The sequence below is a fragment of the Cynocephalus volans genome, chromosome 5, assembly GCF_027409185.1.
Source record: "Cynocephalus volans isolate mCynVol1 chromosome 5, mCynVol1.pri, whole genome shotgun sequence".
NCBI lineage: Eukaryota > Metazoa > Chordata > Mammalia > Dermoptera > Cynocephalidae > Cynocephalus > Cynocephalus volans.
In genome coordinates this window covers 62,307,999-62,322,857 of record NC_084464.1, presented here as the reverse complement: position 1 = coordinate 62,322,857, position 14,859 = coordinate 62,307,999, and the positions used below count along the sequence as shown (strand labels likewise).

General features: G+C 31.9%; 1 protein-coding gene across 1 annotated transcript in view; it reads left to right on the top strand.

Moving 5' to 3' along the window:
• PKHD1 (PKHD1 ciliary IPT domain containing fibrocystin/polyductin) overlaps nt 1–14,859 on the top strand; it is a 455,019-nt gene that overhangs the window by 309,433 nt on the left and 130,727 nt on the right. The window contains exons 53-54 of the mRNA XM_063096948.1: nt 1,709–1,822; nt 4,749–4,836. Coding sequence (XP_062953018.1) covers nt 1,709–1,822; nt 4,749–4,836 — 202 coding nt within the window. The remainder of the gene's footprint in view (nt 1–1,708; nt 1,823–4,748; nt 4,837–14,859) is intronic.

The following is a 14,859-nucleotide window of genomic DNA, read 5'->3' as shown; positions in this document are numbered from 1 at the left end:
GTACAGCCATTATAATCTTATGGGATTATGTATACGTAGTTAGTCACTGACCAAAATGTCATTCTGTGGGGTCTGACTGTCTATAGTTTGGGGACTCCCTTCTCAACAGTTAGTTACTTCTTGAACAACTGATTCTGTAATATTTTTTTGAACTCTTAAGATATATTTTCCAAAGAAAATAACCTTCCTTAGATATATACTTACTAACACTATTTGGGCAAATTCCTTAAACAATTCCCATAACATGAAAGTAACCAAACTCCACTGTTTACATCAACAAAATAAGGTCAGAAGTAATTCTCAACTGCTGTCTATCATAGCCTTATGTCTTTATGTTTCTTTATGCTGCTAAAAGAATTTAGATTTAGAAAATAACCTACTACTTGTTTAATAAAACACTCAGCATAAACAGGCCTTTGTTCACATAGACGCTGTTACTTACTAATTGGGTAAATTTAGACAAGTTACTTAAACTCTAAGCCTCTTTCTGCATGAATATTTAAAATTGGGATAAGGATCATACTCACTTCTCAGGTTTGTTTTAAGGATTAAATGCTAAAATGCATGTGAGGGAATTGGAGGGTCATCCTGTCATAGTGTGTCAGCAGGTTTTGCCGTAATCATGGTGTGAAACAAATAACCCCTATATTCGTTAGGGCTCTCCACAGGGAAAGAACCAATAGAATATGTTACAAATATATGAGAGGGAATTTCTTAGGGGAATTAGCTCATGTGATTGTGAAGAGAAGGCCCATGATAGACTGTCTGCAAACTGTATGCCAGTAGTGTGGCTCAGTCCAAGTCCAAAGATCTCAAAACCAGGGAAGCTGCTGGAAGCCAGTGGTGTCCTTTGTGAAGTCCTGACACCCAAAAGCTGAAGAGTCTCGAGCTCTGATGTCCATGGACAGGAGAAAAGAGTGTATCCCAGCTCCAGCGGATAGAGAGAGAGTCACCCTTTTTCTCCATTTTTTCTTCTCTCCAGGCTCCCAGCAGATTGGATGGTTCCTGCCCACATTGAGGGGGGTCTTTCCCACCCAGTCCACTCAGGCTCTCATACTATTTTCTGCTGTAAACACCTGCATGGACACACCTAAAAAGACAGGTTTTTCAGTATTCCTTCATCTAATCAAGTTGACACATAGAATTAACCTTCACAACGCTGAATTGCAGTGATTTACAACAACAAATATTAGTGTTAGACTCGGTCGACTCGGCTTTAGCTTGTGCATTCTGTTCAGGTCTGCTCTGTATGTCTCTTCATTTCAGGCACTAGAAGCTATTTAAGGAATTCTCCTTTCATGTCAGAAAACATCATTGTAAGGGATCTGGTGAAAACTTGCCAAGTCTCTTAAAGCATCAACTGAGAACTGGCATTACTATCTTATCCACCCACATTTCATTGGGCAAAATGAGTTACATGACCAGGCTAAATATTAGTAGGTCAAGAAAATGCTCATATACTCTGCCCTAATAAAGAAAGAAGAGTGATTTATTTGCTGAAGTGTAATCCAATCTCCCTCAGCTCCTCAAAGATGTTTACTGAATCTCACTTTTTTTCCTACTCTGTTTTCTTTGTGACCATTGGCTCTTCTCCATACAGTCTACTTCATAGCATCTACTTTGCATTCCAGAAATTACATCACAATTTGCCTCTATCTCTCCTTTGATTTCAAATTACTTTGAATGATATACTTTTCTTTGCAAACAGGTACTTTAGAAAATCCCCTAGAAAAAGAACAAAAGCTTCTGATTGTTCTTAGAGCCTCAGAGGAAATCTTTTGTGACCGTTTTGATGGACTTCACATTGACTCAGGAACGATTGGTAAGAGTATAATATAGTTTTTATTAAAAATGAAATGTGTGTGTGTGTGTGTGTCTGATAAAGAAGTTACCATTCATTTGAAATAAATAAATAAACAAACAAACAAATAAATAAAAGAAAAGAAGTTACCATTCATAGAACTACTAAATTCCAAACATTCTTCTAGGTAACTTATATTTATTATTTTACTTACCAGTACTCCTGTGAGCAGCGTCCATTTCATAGATGTCAAAACTGTGAGCAGCGTCCATTTTATAGATGTCAGAGATGATGAACACTATGCAGAGGCCACACAGTTTTAAAGTGTCAGAACTTAGATTTAAATCGAGACTGGTCAGACACCAGTGTCTGCGCTAAGAGTTTATATATCAACTATAAATACTATGTGCCTACCGGTACATTTTTTAAAACTGATGGATCTATAGATTACTAAGAAACATTCACTTTTCATAGTTTCTTCATTTGATATTGCCAAAATGCCAAATTCTGTTTTAAAATTGGTCTACATAAGAGCACAGAAACTGGAAGTGGCCTTGTATAACCATGATGGAAGAGCCCCAATAACTCAGTTTTAAGGAATAAGAGAAAGTTTATTAGATTTCAACTATTTTCTCACTTTCTCTTATGGACATTACTAATTTTATACGTAAAGAAGGATTATTGTATGAAGTAATTTCCCTTTGGGTTCCTTTTAGCTATTTCCTTTCCCTCACTTAGTTGAAATGATTCAGTCAGTATATTTTATTATCCTTTTAAATATTATGTCATCACGTAGCTTAAATGTGCTACTCTCAGCGGGATATTAATTTCATTAGATTCTCCTTTAGATGTACTACTGTGTTGGATGCTTTCAAGTAAGTCACTTTATGTTGTCGTAGAAGAGAAAGGACCATCCTATATGAGGTTTCTGAACATTGTGGGATATAAATTTAATACTCATTGGCACTCAACAGCTCCTTCTATAGATCTCAGTACTCAATAAAATAGAAAATAATGTTTGGACAGTGTGAAGTTTGTTAAATTAGTTTTATAATATATGACCATTGTCATATAATTCTTTGACAATGCTTTATAGTTCCCAAAGGTTTCTTCATGCCTGTTATTTATTTTATCTTTTCAGTAACATGAGGTTCAAGATTTAAAACATTTTTCTGAGTTTATAAACTAGATGGGTCATAAAAGGAACATTTGATCTCTTTTTGCCTATGGTGTCCTCTGTGTTCTATGAAGTGATTACACTGGATCAAACTTCCTGTTAGGATACACACAGATTCCTGTCCTGATCCCAGACTCTATCCATATGGTCAAACTAGTGTTTGGGGAATTTTCTCTGATACCAAATTGAAATAAAGAATGAAATATTTGTTTCACTGCATGCTTAAATTTTTGTGGTATTGTAAGTAAATGACAGATTTTAATCCTTTTAAATCCTTTATAATCTCCTTGAAACAAGTAAGAAATGGTGTCATTTTACAGTAAAGCTTTGAAGATTGAAAATGACCAAGAAATCTGCTTTTCTGGTCAATTGAATTTTCTGGATAATTCACATTTAAGGATGTGAACTGCTTTTTGTTATAAACGTTGTTGTTGGAAATCTCTTTAAATTACTTCAGGATCCTTCTCTGCCTGGCTTACTTAGCCTACAGTGAAAAAACATGAATTTTTTTTCTTTTGGATTATGATGAAATATATCTTATGAAATATATTTATAAAACTATTATTATGAAAGATTGGTTTCAGGACGTGTCCTGAAAGTGGGATTCTTTTCACATCCATTAATCCTGATTTTAGTTTTGTTGTCTTCTGACTTTTTTTTCTTTTCTGAATTAGAGTATGGAAAAAATTATGGATGTTGATATAAAGAGCTTGTTAGGTTCTAATTAATTGGATTTTGGGGGAGGTCTACACTGGATGAAAATCCAAGGCATATTGTTTGTAATTTACTGGTATTTACTTATTTTATTTATGCATTTTCTGCTGAAAATTGTAAAATTTTTAGATTTTTAGATTAGTGGTTTGCAACAAAATAGGGTATACCAATTCAGGGATATGCAGGTGATCCATTTGGGTGCAGAAAGAAAATATTTGAGCTTCTACTCAAATATACATATATATATTTATATATGTATATTTATTTATATAAAATAACAAGTATTATCTAAAATTATCTAAATAAAATAAATATGCATATGTTGGGAGTACATGATTCCTTATGTTTTTTTACTTCTGGGATTCATGGTCCAAACATTTTTAGACCACTAGAACGTGAACAATTATGCTTGACATGGTTGAAAATGGCAATAAAACTTGTAAGAGGAATGACCTAAAGGAATAAAACTGGGCTGCATCAAGCATGTCCCTGGTAAGATTTTAATTTGTGAGTCTGAAGAAAGGTTATATTTGGAAACAAGTGACCTAGAGATTTCTCCCTTGATGTGTATAATAAAACAAAATATTAAGTCCAACTACTAAAAACAAAGCTAATAGCACCAAAACACTATCCACAGGAAATAAAATTAAAGTTGGCTCTTGGAGAATCTAGTGTGTTCATAAAAAATCAGAACCAGTTAACTTCTAACAGAATTGCAAATGGTTTGGAACCACTTAATGGTGGAAGGGAGTACCTCTTTACAAATTAAACTGGTGATTACAGTGGCTTTTTTCCCAGCTTTTAGATTATGATGGTTGGCATAGCATTTGTTTCTCAATAGCTTTTGAGAGAATAATTTTTGTAGCCATGAGAAATATAGTTAAGCTACTGTAAAATAGAACACTTAAATATTTTTTTCCTGACAAGGTAGATACATTTGTGTATAGATTTTATATCACATCTTTTGCACAATAACCTCTGGAATGAGTTTTACTTATCAGGACTTAATTCCTCTGAAGGAGTTTCCTATCCAAGTGTTGCTCCTTTTATTTTCAGGGATATATGGTAAAGTTCAGCTTTACAGTGCTTATCCTAAGAAATCCTGGACACATCTTGGAGTTGATATTGCCTCAGGAAATGAGAGGTAAGGAATGAGAGTAAGTTAGGGACTTTTTTCCCCCTTTTTTTGGTTTAGTTTGCTTCTCCTTGAAGTTTTGTTCACTATGAAATTGAATTTTAGGTTAAACATTGTAATTCAAGAATGAATAGTGGAAAAATAAGGGATTGTAGGGGATTAAAAAAAAAAAAACTCTGTAACATAATAGAGGGAGAACAAAACATGCAAAAAGTAAGGGAGGAACATATTTTATTCCAGAAGTAAATTTTAGATAATACATGCGTATTGCTATCAGTGAGATCTCAAAAAGTATGAATTTCATGAGATAAGAGATCAAGTATTAGGTGAGAACACACTAGTTTGAGCTGAAAGATAGCTGGTTAATAAATAGATAGAAATAAAATAGGAGTAAGATGAAGCATATGAAGAATCTCATGAAATTTAATAATGCATTTGAGGCAATAAAGAACAGAATCACCACTGCCTCAAACTGAATAGGTAATGTGAAGAACAAGCAGATGGAGATCTACCAGCATGTAGAAGACAAGATCAGGAGACAAAAATGATAAAAGATAAGATACTTGAAGTAGAGATCAGAAAATGCAAAGCTAAAGATATGTAATATTTCTTTTTTAAAAACAATCTAGAATAATTACAAGAGAAAGAAAATGAAAACTATGACTGAAATACTCATAGCCAACCTGGGAGTAGTTACATTTAATTTGAACAGATCAACATCAAGAATAATGATTGCTGTGTTACATTATTCTAATACTACAGTCATCCCTCAGTATCCATGGGGATTGGTTACAGAAACCAAAATCCCAAGATGCCCAATTCTTTATATAATGTCATAGTATTTGCATATAAAATATACTTTAGATTATATGGTGTAGTTTAAATAATCTCTAGATTACTTATAATACCTAATACAATGTAAATGCTATGTAAATAGTTGTTATACTATATTATTATTTGTATTATCTTTTATTGTTTTATTGTTATATTTTATTGTTGTTTTTCATCCACTGTTGGTTGAATCCGTGGATATGAAACCCACGGATACGAAGGACCGAGTGTGCAGGAAAAAAGAGCAAAAAAGTAAAAGAGAACAAGGGGAGCAAAGCTTGCTAGGCTTAGAGTTCTCTGTACTATTAAACGTAGGAAGATAGTGGTGCAGGATCTATAAATGTTTACACAAAAAAGATTATAATCAAAGAATTTCTCACCCTGCTAAGATGCAATTCACATGTAAAAGCAAGCAAAAGATATATTTTCCTTTGGAAATCTAAAAAAAATGCAAAAAAAACCCTTTTCTAATAAAGAGATTAAACTGACTTTATTTACTTTTTGAGAAATTTTAAAAAATGTAAAATCCTAAAACTTCCATATTGTTTTTAATTTTTTTATTGAAATTTAATTGAGTATACATATTTGTGGAGTACAGAGTTAACTATCGGTACTTGTTTACAATATGTTATGGTCAAATCAGGACAATTAGCTTATTCATCTTTACAATATGTAATCATCCTTTGTGTCCCTTAACCAATTTCTTGCTGACCCCCCTCTCCGCTCTCCTCCCCCTTTCCCACTTCTAGTAACCAGAGTCTGTTCTGTCCTTCTGAAAGTTCAACTTATTATTGTGATTATTGTTTCTTTTTTTCTTTCTCTGTCTCTTTCTTTTCTTTCTTATTTGTTTATTTAATTTTTATCTCCCACATATGAGTGAGGACATGCGATATTTCTCTAAATTTAAAATTCAAGAATAGAAAAATTCAAGAATGATATAAAGAGCTGATGATAAGTATTGAAATAAGTTAAATATAATACTGTAAATATGGTTATTAAAACAAGATCAATTGTAACAATTGTTCTTGTAAAAGAAACTACATAAAATTTGAAAAGCAATTTATTAGTTAGGGTCTATTTGTATGAAATATACATTACCAGTATGTTATGTACATGTGTGTATGTGTGTGTTTATCCTACCGGTTATATATATACTGTTAAATATAATATATGTAGTTAAATATATACTGTTATGTATATATATAATATATAATAGTGTATTAAATATTATCTGTATAATTTATATACAGATAATAGTGTATGTAACAGATAAAGAGATATGTTTCAAGGGATTGGCTTACACAATTATGTGGGTTGGAAAATTTTAAATCTGTAAGGTAGGTCAATAGATTGCAAAGTCCTTAGCAGGAACTGGTGTTGCATTCTTGAGGCAGAATTTCTTCTTCCCCAGGGAAACCTCAGTTTTTTTTTTAAGACCTTCCAACTAACTGATGAGGCCCACCCACATTATTAAGGCTAATCACTTTTATTTAAAGTCAACTGGTTGTGATAATCATATCCACAAAGTACCTTCACAGCAACACCTAGATTAGTATTTGATTGAATAACTGGGTATTACATCCTAGCAAAGTTGACACACAAGCTTATCATCACAGTTCAAAATTCTCAGATAAAAATCTGGAACTGTAGCCATAGGAAACTGGAGATGGCACATAAGAGTGCCATAGAAAGCAAATAGGAGTTAGCTTGTTTTATTAGAATTTAAAATAGGATGTATACCTTCCAAACCACCAGAGGGGGGAAAAAGAATGAAAGGAACCATAAAAGAAATAGTAAAATAGGGAGCTGGGTGCTTGGAACCCTTTAAAATCCTCCACATAGGCCTCCAATTTTGTTTTTTGTTCTTGAACAAATTTAATTCAACCTTTAAATTGTTTTGGAAACAAATATCAGCTTTACAATATTTGTTTTTTCCCATACAAGAATATGGTATGTCTCTTTATTAAATTCTGTTTTATTTGCCTCAAAAAAAAAAAAAAAAAGAAAGAAAGAAATTGGAAAATAGGAAAACAGAAGAAAATGAAATGGTAAGAGAACAAAAGCAACAAAAAAGACAAAAAAAAGTTCGTGGAAAGATTTATATTATCTTTAAATTCTATTTTTCCAAGAACTTTTTGAAGTACCCTTGTATAAAAGAAAACAGAATTAAGAAAGTAAGAATAAATATGCCGGTTATAGAAACAAAATGTTTGTTAAAAATGATCCTATATAGGAAAATAATAGGTTAAAATTCAAAATGTAATCATAACTTTTTTACCAGAAGAAATTTAAAACAAATTCAGAAAAAAATGTTAAATATTGGATAAAGATGAATCATTGAAACTTAAAAACATAGTGAAAAAAGCCTCAAAATTATTAACAAAAAAGGTAAAATTCAAAATAAAAGTATCAGATGGATTAAATAACTATACTTTATACTAGTAAAGATTTAAATGTCCAGTGAGACCCTAACTTTCCAGATAGTTTTATACTAGATAACATAATATAGAAATATGCAAAGCAAATATCTATGAAAGTTAAGGAGAAATGGACAGAAACAAAAATAGTAATCCAAGACACTTACTTCTTTCAATTCTTAACCTCTCATGTTAAAAAAGATAAAGAAAATATGAAGAACATGAATAATATAATAAAAGCAATTTATGTGTCAAATTTTTTACCCTATGATACATACTATCTATTTATAATTAGAACTTTAATAATAATAAGATATGATCACAATATAATCAACATAAAGATTAAAACAGAAAAAAATGAACCCATTTCTAAACAACTTTGTATCAAAGAGGACATGAAAACTTTACCAACAGAGTACTTATGAAATAGCAATAATGAGAGTACTGCATATGAGATATGGCCAAACATGCCATCACATTAAATGCTTCCATGATTAAATAAGAAAATAAAACAAAACAAAAAACTAAGCTGCCAACATAGGAAACTAGAAGCAAAATAACCAATAAGTCTAATGAAATCAATTGATTCAAGAAAAAGACAAGTGAATTAGAAAGTATGAAATTAGTAGAGTTAAATATTTTTTCAAAAGATGCTAGTTTAACTTTAATAAATTTAGAAATAACTATAATGAATTTAAGCACACCAAAAAACTCCCAATATATGTATGAAGTCAGAAATGAGAATTCAAATATAACAAGTATAGAAGAGATTAAAACTATAATATAAAAACATGCATATCTATATAGTGTCACTTTGAAACTTTTGAAAAAATGAGTTATATGGTAGTAGACATGATCACAATTGGCTAGAGAAGAATAAAACTGAAAGAATAAAGTTATCAAAGATTTATCCTACACATCTGGCTCAAGTATAGTGTAACATGTTCTTTCAATTATTCAAATATCAGATAATTCCTATGTTATATAACCTATTCCATAGCATGTAAAATATGTGAACCTTTCCAATTAACTTTAGGAAGCAAGCATAAAATATTTTTTAAAACAGCTACTAAAAAATATACCCAAAACAAAACAAAACAAAACTGAGACAACATCCAATGTAAATAGAATTCAAAAATCCTAAATAAAACAGCAACAAAGGAAATCCAGCAATTTATTAGAAGAAAAACAAATCATGTCTGAGTGTGATTCATTTAAGTAAACAAGGATGCTTCAAAATGAAATAATTCATTAATGTAATTTGTCTAGATATAAAGAGTAAGAACATGATCAATTTGGTACAAAACAGAAATGAATTTAATAAAATTCAGTGGATATTCTTTGAATAAACAGTAAATTAAGACTACAAGGATACTCGCTTTAAATCAATGTTTCTTAGTTGAATGGTTTAACCATTCATTGAGAATCACTGCTTTAAATAATACAAAATAAATAGTAAAGAATCCCTGTCAATCAGACAACTTTCTATTTTATAGGAAACTGACCTTAAAAATTACTGTCTATTCCAACAATCGTTAAATATTGTTATTGAAATTTTAGCAAATGTATTCAGGCAGGAAAAATGCATTCTATATAACTACTGAAAAGAATCTAAATTATCATTTTTGGGGATTAAATACATTTTGTCCTAGAAAACTAGAGAATTATCTGAAAAACTATCAGTTACCGTCAATAAATGCACAAGTCAGCAGCTTTTTAATATGTGAGCAGTACATTTTTAAATGATAATGTAAAATCCTACTTAGAACTTTAATGTAAAATATCTAGAAGTATTCTAAAGAAAAATTATAGGACCTACAAAAGCAAAATTATAAAACATTATTCAGAGGCATAAAAGGAATTTAGAATAAATGGTAATGAATAACATAAATTGGAAGTTTTATTATTTTAAACATGTCAGATCTAATGCAATGTTAATCAAATGCCAAATATATGTATTAGAATCTGATTCATTAAGTCTCAATTCTTTGGGAGAATAAACACTTGGAAATAGCCAAACATTAGAAGTTATTTTTGTAGAATTACATACCTTAAATATGAGTAAAGTAACATGTTATTGGCACCAAAACTGAAGAGAATGCCTGGAAATAAACCCAGGCATGTATTATTACTTAGAATTTGAATAAATTAGCATTTTAATTTAGTTGAAATGGTGCTGAAATAATTGGTAAATGCTTTGGAAAAATATAAAATTAGATTCTCACTTTGTGCTTTACTTTAAAATAAATTATAGGTGGATTAATAATCAAGGATAAAAAATTAAAACCAAAGAATTATTTAAAGAAAATTTAAGTAAATATTATGTTATTTAAACTAGGGAAGAATTCTCTGATCCTAACAAGCAAGGCAACCATCATAACAAGAAATAATAGGTTCGACAGCATAAAAAGTTAATATTTCTGCATGTCAGTTGCAAAATGTAAAGCCAAATGATAAAGTAAAAAATGTTTGCAACATATAATAGTACAGATAAAGGACTAACATTTTGTATAAGTAAAGATCTTTTAGGAATAGAAAGAAAAAATATGAATGCACTAGAAATATAATCACTTAAAGGGTTTGAATATGTGAGCCACAAAAGAAGGCATACATCTGACTAATAAACATGTAGAAGGCAATTAGATACATAACCTAGGAAGTCATTATGGAACTAGATGATGTTACTAATCAAGAAGACTTAGGTAGAGAAGAAATCTGGAGCTTGGAAGTGAAATTGGGGCCACTCTAACTCTTCAGAAATTGATAGAGGAAGAATGAGCATAGGAAGTGATTGAGAAGCAGAGGCCAGACAGGCGATTCTGTGGTGGGAGGAAGAGTGGAGAGAATGTCATGTGGTTGATGTGGAGAGCCGGGGCCAAGCACAACTGGGTTCCAAAAAGTTATTAGGAGTCAGGGCCATGTTTACTGATGATATCAAGAATTTTAGTTTTTACCCTAAAAGCATTGTGAAGCTGTTGTAGATTTTGACGTGTTATGGTTGGGAGGTGCCACTTATAATCATACTCGTGTATCTAAAAAAAAATCTTAGGCACAATGTAGACAACAGGAGGGGTCAAAAGTGGATCCAGGGATGCCAATGAGAAAGTCCAAAGAAGAGATAGTGTAACTTGAAATCAGGAGCTACAGGGGCAGTGGAGAGAAAAGGACAGATTAGAGGCGGGAGTTGAAATCTATAAGGCTTTTTGGACACGGGGTGTGCATTCTTGGTTTCTGGTTTCTGTAGGTGGATGGTGGTGTCATTCATTAGAAGAGCACGAAGTTTGGGAAAAAGTTATGAATTCAGATTTGGGCATGTTGAATTTGAAGTGCCTTTCTGATACCCAAAAGGATGTGTCAAGTAGGCATTTCTAACAGGGATCAATAAGAAACTTTAATTATAATTAAAAGGTTAGCAAGTTGGAATTTGGCAGGAGCCATGGGAATGGATTTTTCTTATAAGAATGTGTTAAAAACCTCATTCAGAGTCTGAGCTACAGGCTATTTTGAAAGAAACTCAATTTTATTAATTAAAACTATCCATAGTCATTAAGGAGCTTCCATTTATTGAGTTCTTATCATATGGGCTTGCTATATGCCAAGCCTCTACCAAACATTTTACATACATTATCTCATTTAAATCTCTCAATGATGTAAGTTAGGTATTATTATCTTCATTTTATGAATATGAAAATTGAGGCTGGAGAAGTTAAGTAAATTTTCAAAGTTTATAAAGCTAGAAAGTCCTGAGGCTGAATTTTTACTTTGGTTTGTCTGATGCCATTGCTTGCGTTCTACATATTACAAATATTAAAAAGAAAATTTTCTAGTATCAGTGCTGAGGAGGCATACTTTAATGAGTTTATATCAATGATGCATAATTATCATAGTGTATTCATTTTATAAATATCCTTGTGTTTTTAAACCTTTTTAAATTTTTAAAAAATAATTTAAGACACAGGAAGTTACCAAAGTAGTAGGGTTCCCATATATCCTTTACTGGGGTTCCCTGATGATAATGTCTTACATAAACAGAATATTAGCAAATCAAGCAAGTTGATATAGTATTAACTGAACTACAGACCTTATTCAAGCTATTTCTTTAAACATTGCTTTATAATCTCCCTTATGTTCAAAGTCAGTTTAATAAGCCTTTGTAATATAATGTGATGAAAGCATTTTCACTTGGACCCCTTCATAAATTTTCACCAACAGAATTAGAGATCTGAATTTATTTGTGCATAATTGATTTATTAAATGGATAATGTTAGTGTGAACCCTTCAGAGGAAAAGTCTCATGTTAACTTTATAAACTTACACTCATTTCTTACACTACCAACTACAGCAAGCTTAAGAAGATATTTTAAAGAAAAAATATTTTCTTTTGTTCTGTGTTATATAAAATTATCTCTAAATTACTGTACATTGCTGACTGCTTCAGTTATGAGACCAATAATACCTTGCTAATAGAAGAGTTAAGAGGATTAAGCAAGTTCATGTATGTAAAATGCTTTGCTCAGTTTCTGGCACAAAGTAAGCCTCAAGACAGGGTAGCTATTGTGGTAATCAGGATTCTTTAAGGTAGAAGTAAAAGTAACCCTTAAACTGTTTGGGAAATTGTACTAGGCCTTCCCTCTACACTCTGCACCCCACACCCTCAAAATGAGATTAAATTTCTCGCTTCAACTTCATATTTTTCTACTGAAGAATGGTTTTCTCTACTCTGTAGGGTAAAAGTAAGCTCAGAGCTTCACACCTTTCCCCAGCTTCACCACTAGGAAGAAAATTACTCTCTCCCCTCAGTTTCATTCAAAACTTCAGGGAAAGGATTCTGAAGAATGAACCCTGGATCCCATGCCCACCCTTTGGTTAAGTGTGAGACTTTGATTTGCAGCTTTCTCTAGAACCACTTAAGTAGTAATGGTGGATAAAGAGAGCAGTTCTCAGAAGAGGTGTGATGAATTTCTTAGAATGAGGGACAAAGGAGGTCAGGTAGACAAGTAATTGATATTTACTATAGCTATTATTGTTGTCACCATCATTATCATTGTCATTACAGGACTCGGTTTCTTCAATACCCAGAAAAGTCTAATGAGGCCTGAGCCTGCTCATAACATATCAATGGCACTGACAAAAAAAATTTTAAACTGGAAGTGAAAAAAAAAAAAAAAGACTCAGTAGAGTTCATATGTCTGTGGCTATTCCTGTTCCTCGGGGGTGAAACATTTTAGAATGTCACTCTGAGCCTGCTTGGTCAAATGCAGCTATAATCATTAAGATCTCCCCACAGTTTAGTTATAAATTCATTTATGTTGTAGGAGTTTATATATAAATGTCTCGTACATGGTTGTAAAAAACTTTAAATCAAATTTGTAAGGATATATTCTTTTTTGTTCTTTGTAACTAGTAAGTCTTATATTTTTGAGTAATAAGTATTATATTTTCCCTCAACTAGGTCAAATATGAATGCCAAAATAAAGGAAACTGTGCTGATATTTTGTTTATAATTTTAAAAAGTTATCTTTAAGGAGACTTCCACAGTGATTATTCATAGTTTCCTCTCTCTTCTCATATGGTTTCTGTTTAGGTTAAATTATGTTGCAAACATGTCTTTTAATTTTTTGTGTATTTATTGTTTTAGATATGTTTTATTCAGAACAACAAGCAAGTTTTTCCTTGTCCCTAGAGCTATAGGACTCTCATTAACATTAATCAGAGGCATGGAATACAGCTGGGATTTTCACTCAAATAGTCATTAAGCTAGGATTTCTTGAAATGGTTGAAGGGTAACCATGATGATGGAAGACTGGGACTAGGAACAGTGGATACTGGAAGTTCAGAAAAACTGATACTTGATAGCAGAACCAACCAGGCTATTGATACTGGGACTCCAATTTTCTCTGAAGTTGTCACTGTTGCTATATGTTCATGCAATTGGAAGGAGCCATACTCCTTTGACATCTGTGGGTGGTTTTCATAACATATGGAATCCCAAAGCTTCAGGAGTATACAGGGGAGGTTAGTGAGAAATTGGCAAAGGGCCACAAAAAAGATTACAATGTATAAAGTTGAATATATTAATTATCCTGATTTGAGTACCACATATTGCACACAGGTGTTGATATTCAACACTGTACCTCACAGATATGTATAATCACTTATGTTTCAATAATAAAATGGAGTATACAGGAGAGATAAATTTTTATGAACCCATAAGACTTTAGAAACCATAATGGAAAAGATCAGATTAAGTTCATTCATGTTTATAATAAGTTTGGCCTAAAAATTTCAATAATTCCTTTTATGCTTTGCCTAGAACATTGCTAGGTGCTGTGGAGTTTATATAGTTAAATAGTCATATTTTCATTAAATATTAATTAACAGTATCAAAGTTGAATAGCCATAGAATACAAGAGTACAAAATCAGTCACAAGGCATTAGCGTTTGTTATGTCAAATGTATGGTGGTATAGAAAAGGGGGTGGGGGGTTGAGTGTTCAGACTCCCATAGAAGACTTCTTGAACCAGAGTAACTCAAGTCAGCATTTTTTTTTTTTATTTTTGAGTGGATTAAAGAGCAAAGTAGAGGGAGACTGAGCAGATTCATTTGGCTGGGGCAGAGGGCTTATATAAGGGAGCTAAAGAGTGAGGTTTTATTATTTTTTAGTTTACATTAGGGTTTACTCTTGGTGTTGTATATTCTATGACCTTTGACAAATGTACAATGACATGTATCTACCTTTATAGTATCGTACAGCATAGTTCCACTACCCCCAAATTACCCTGTG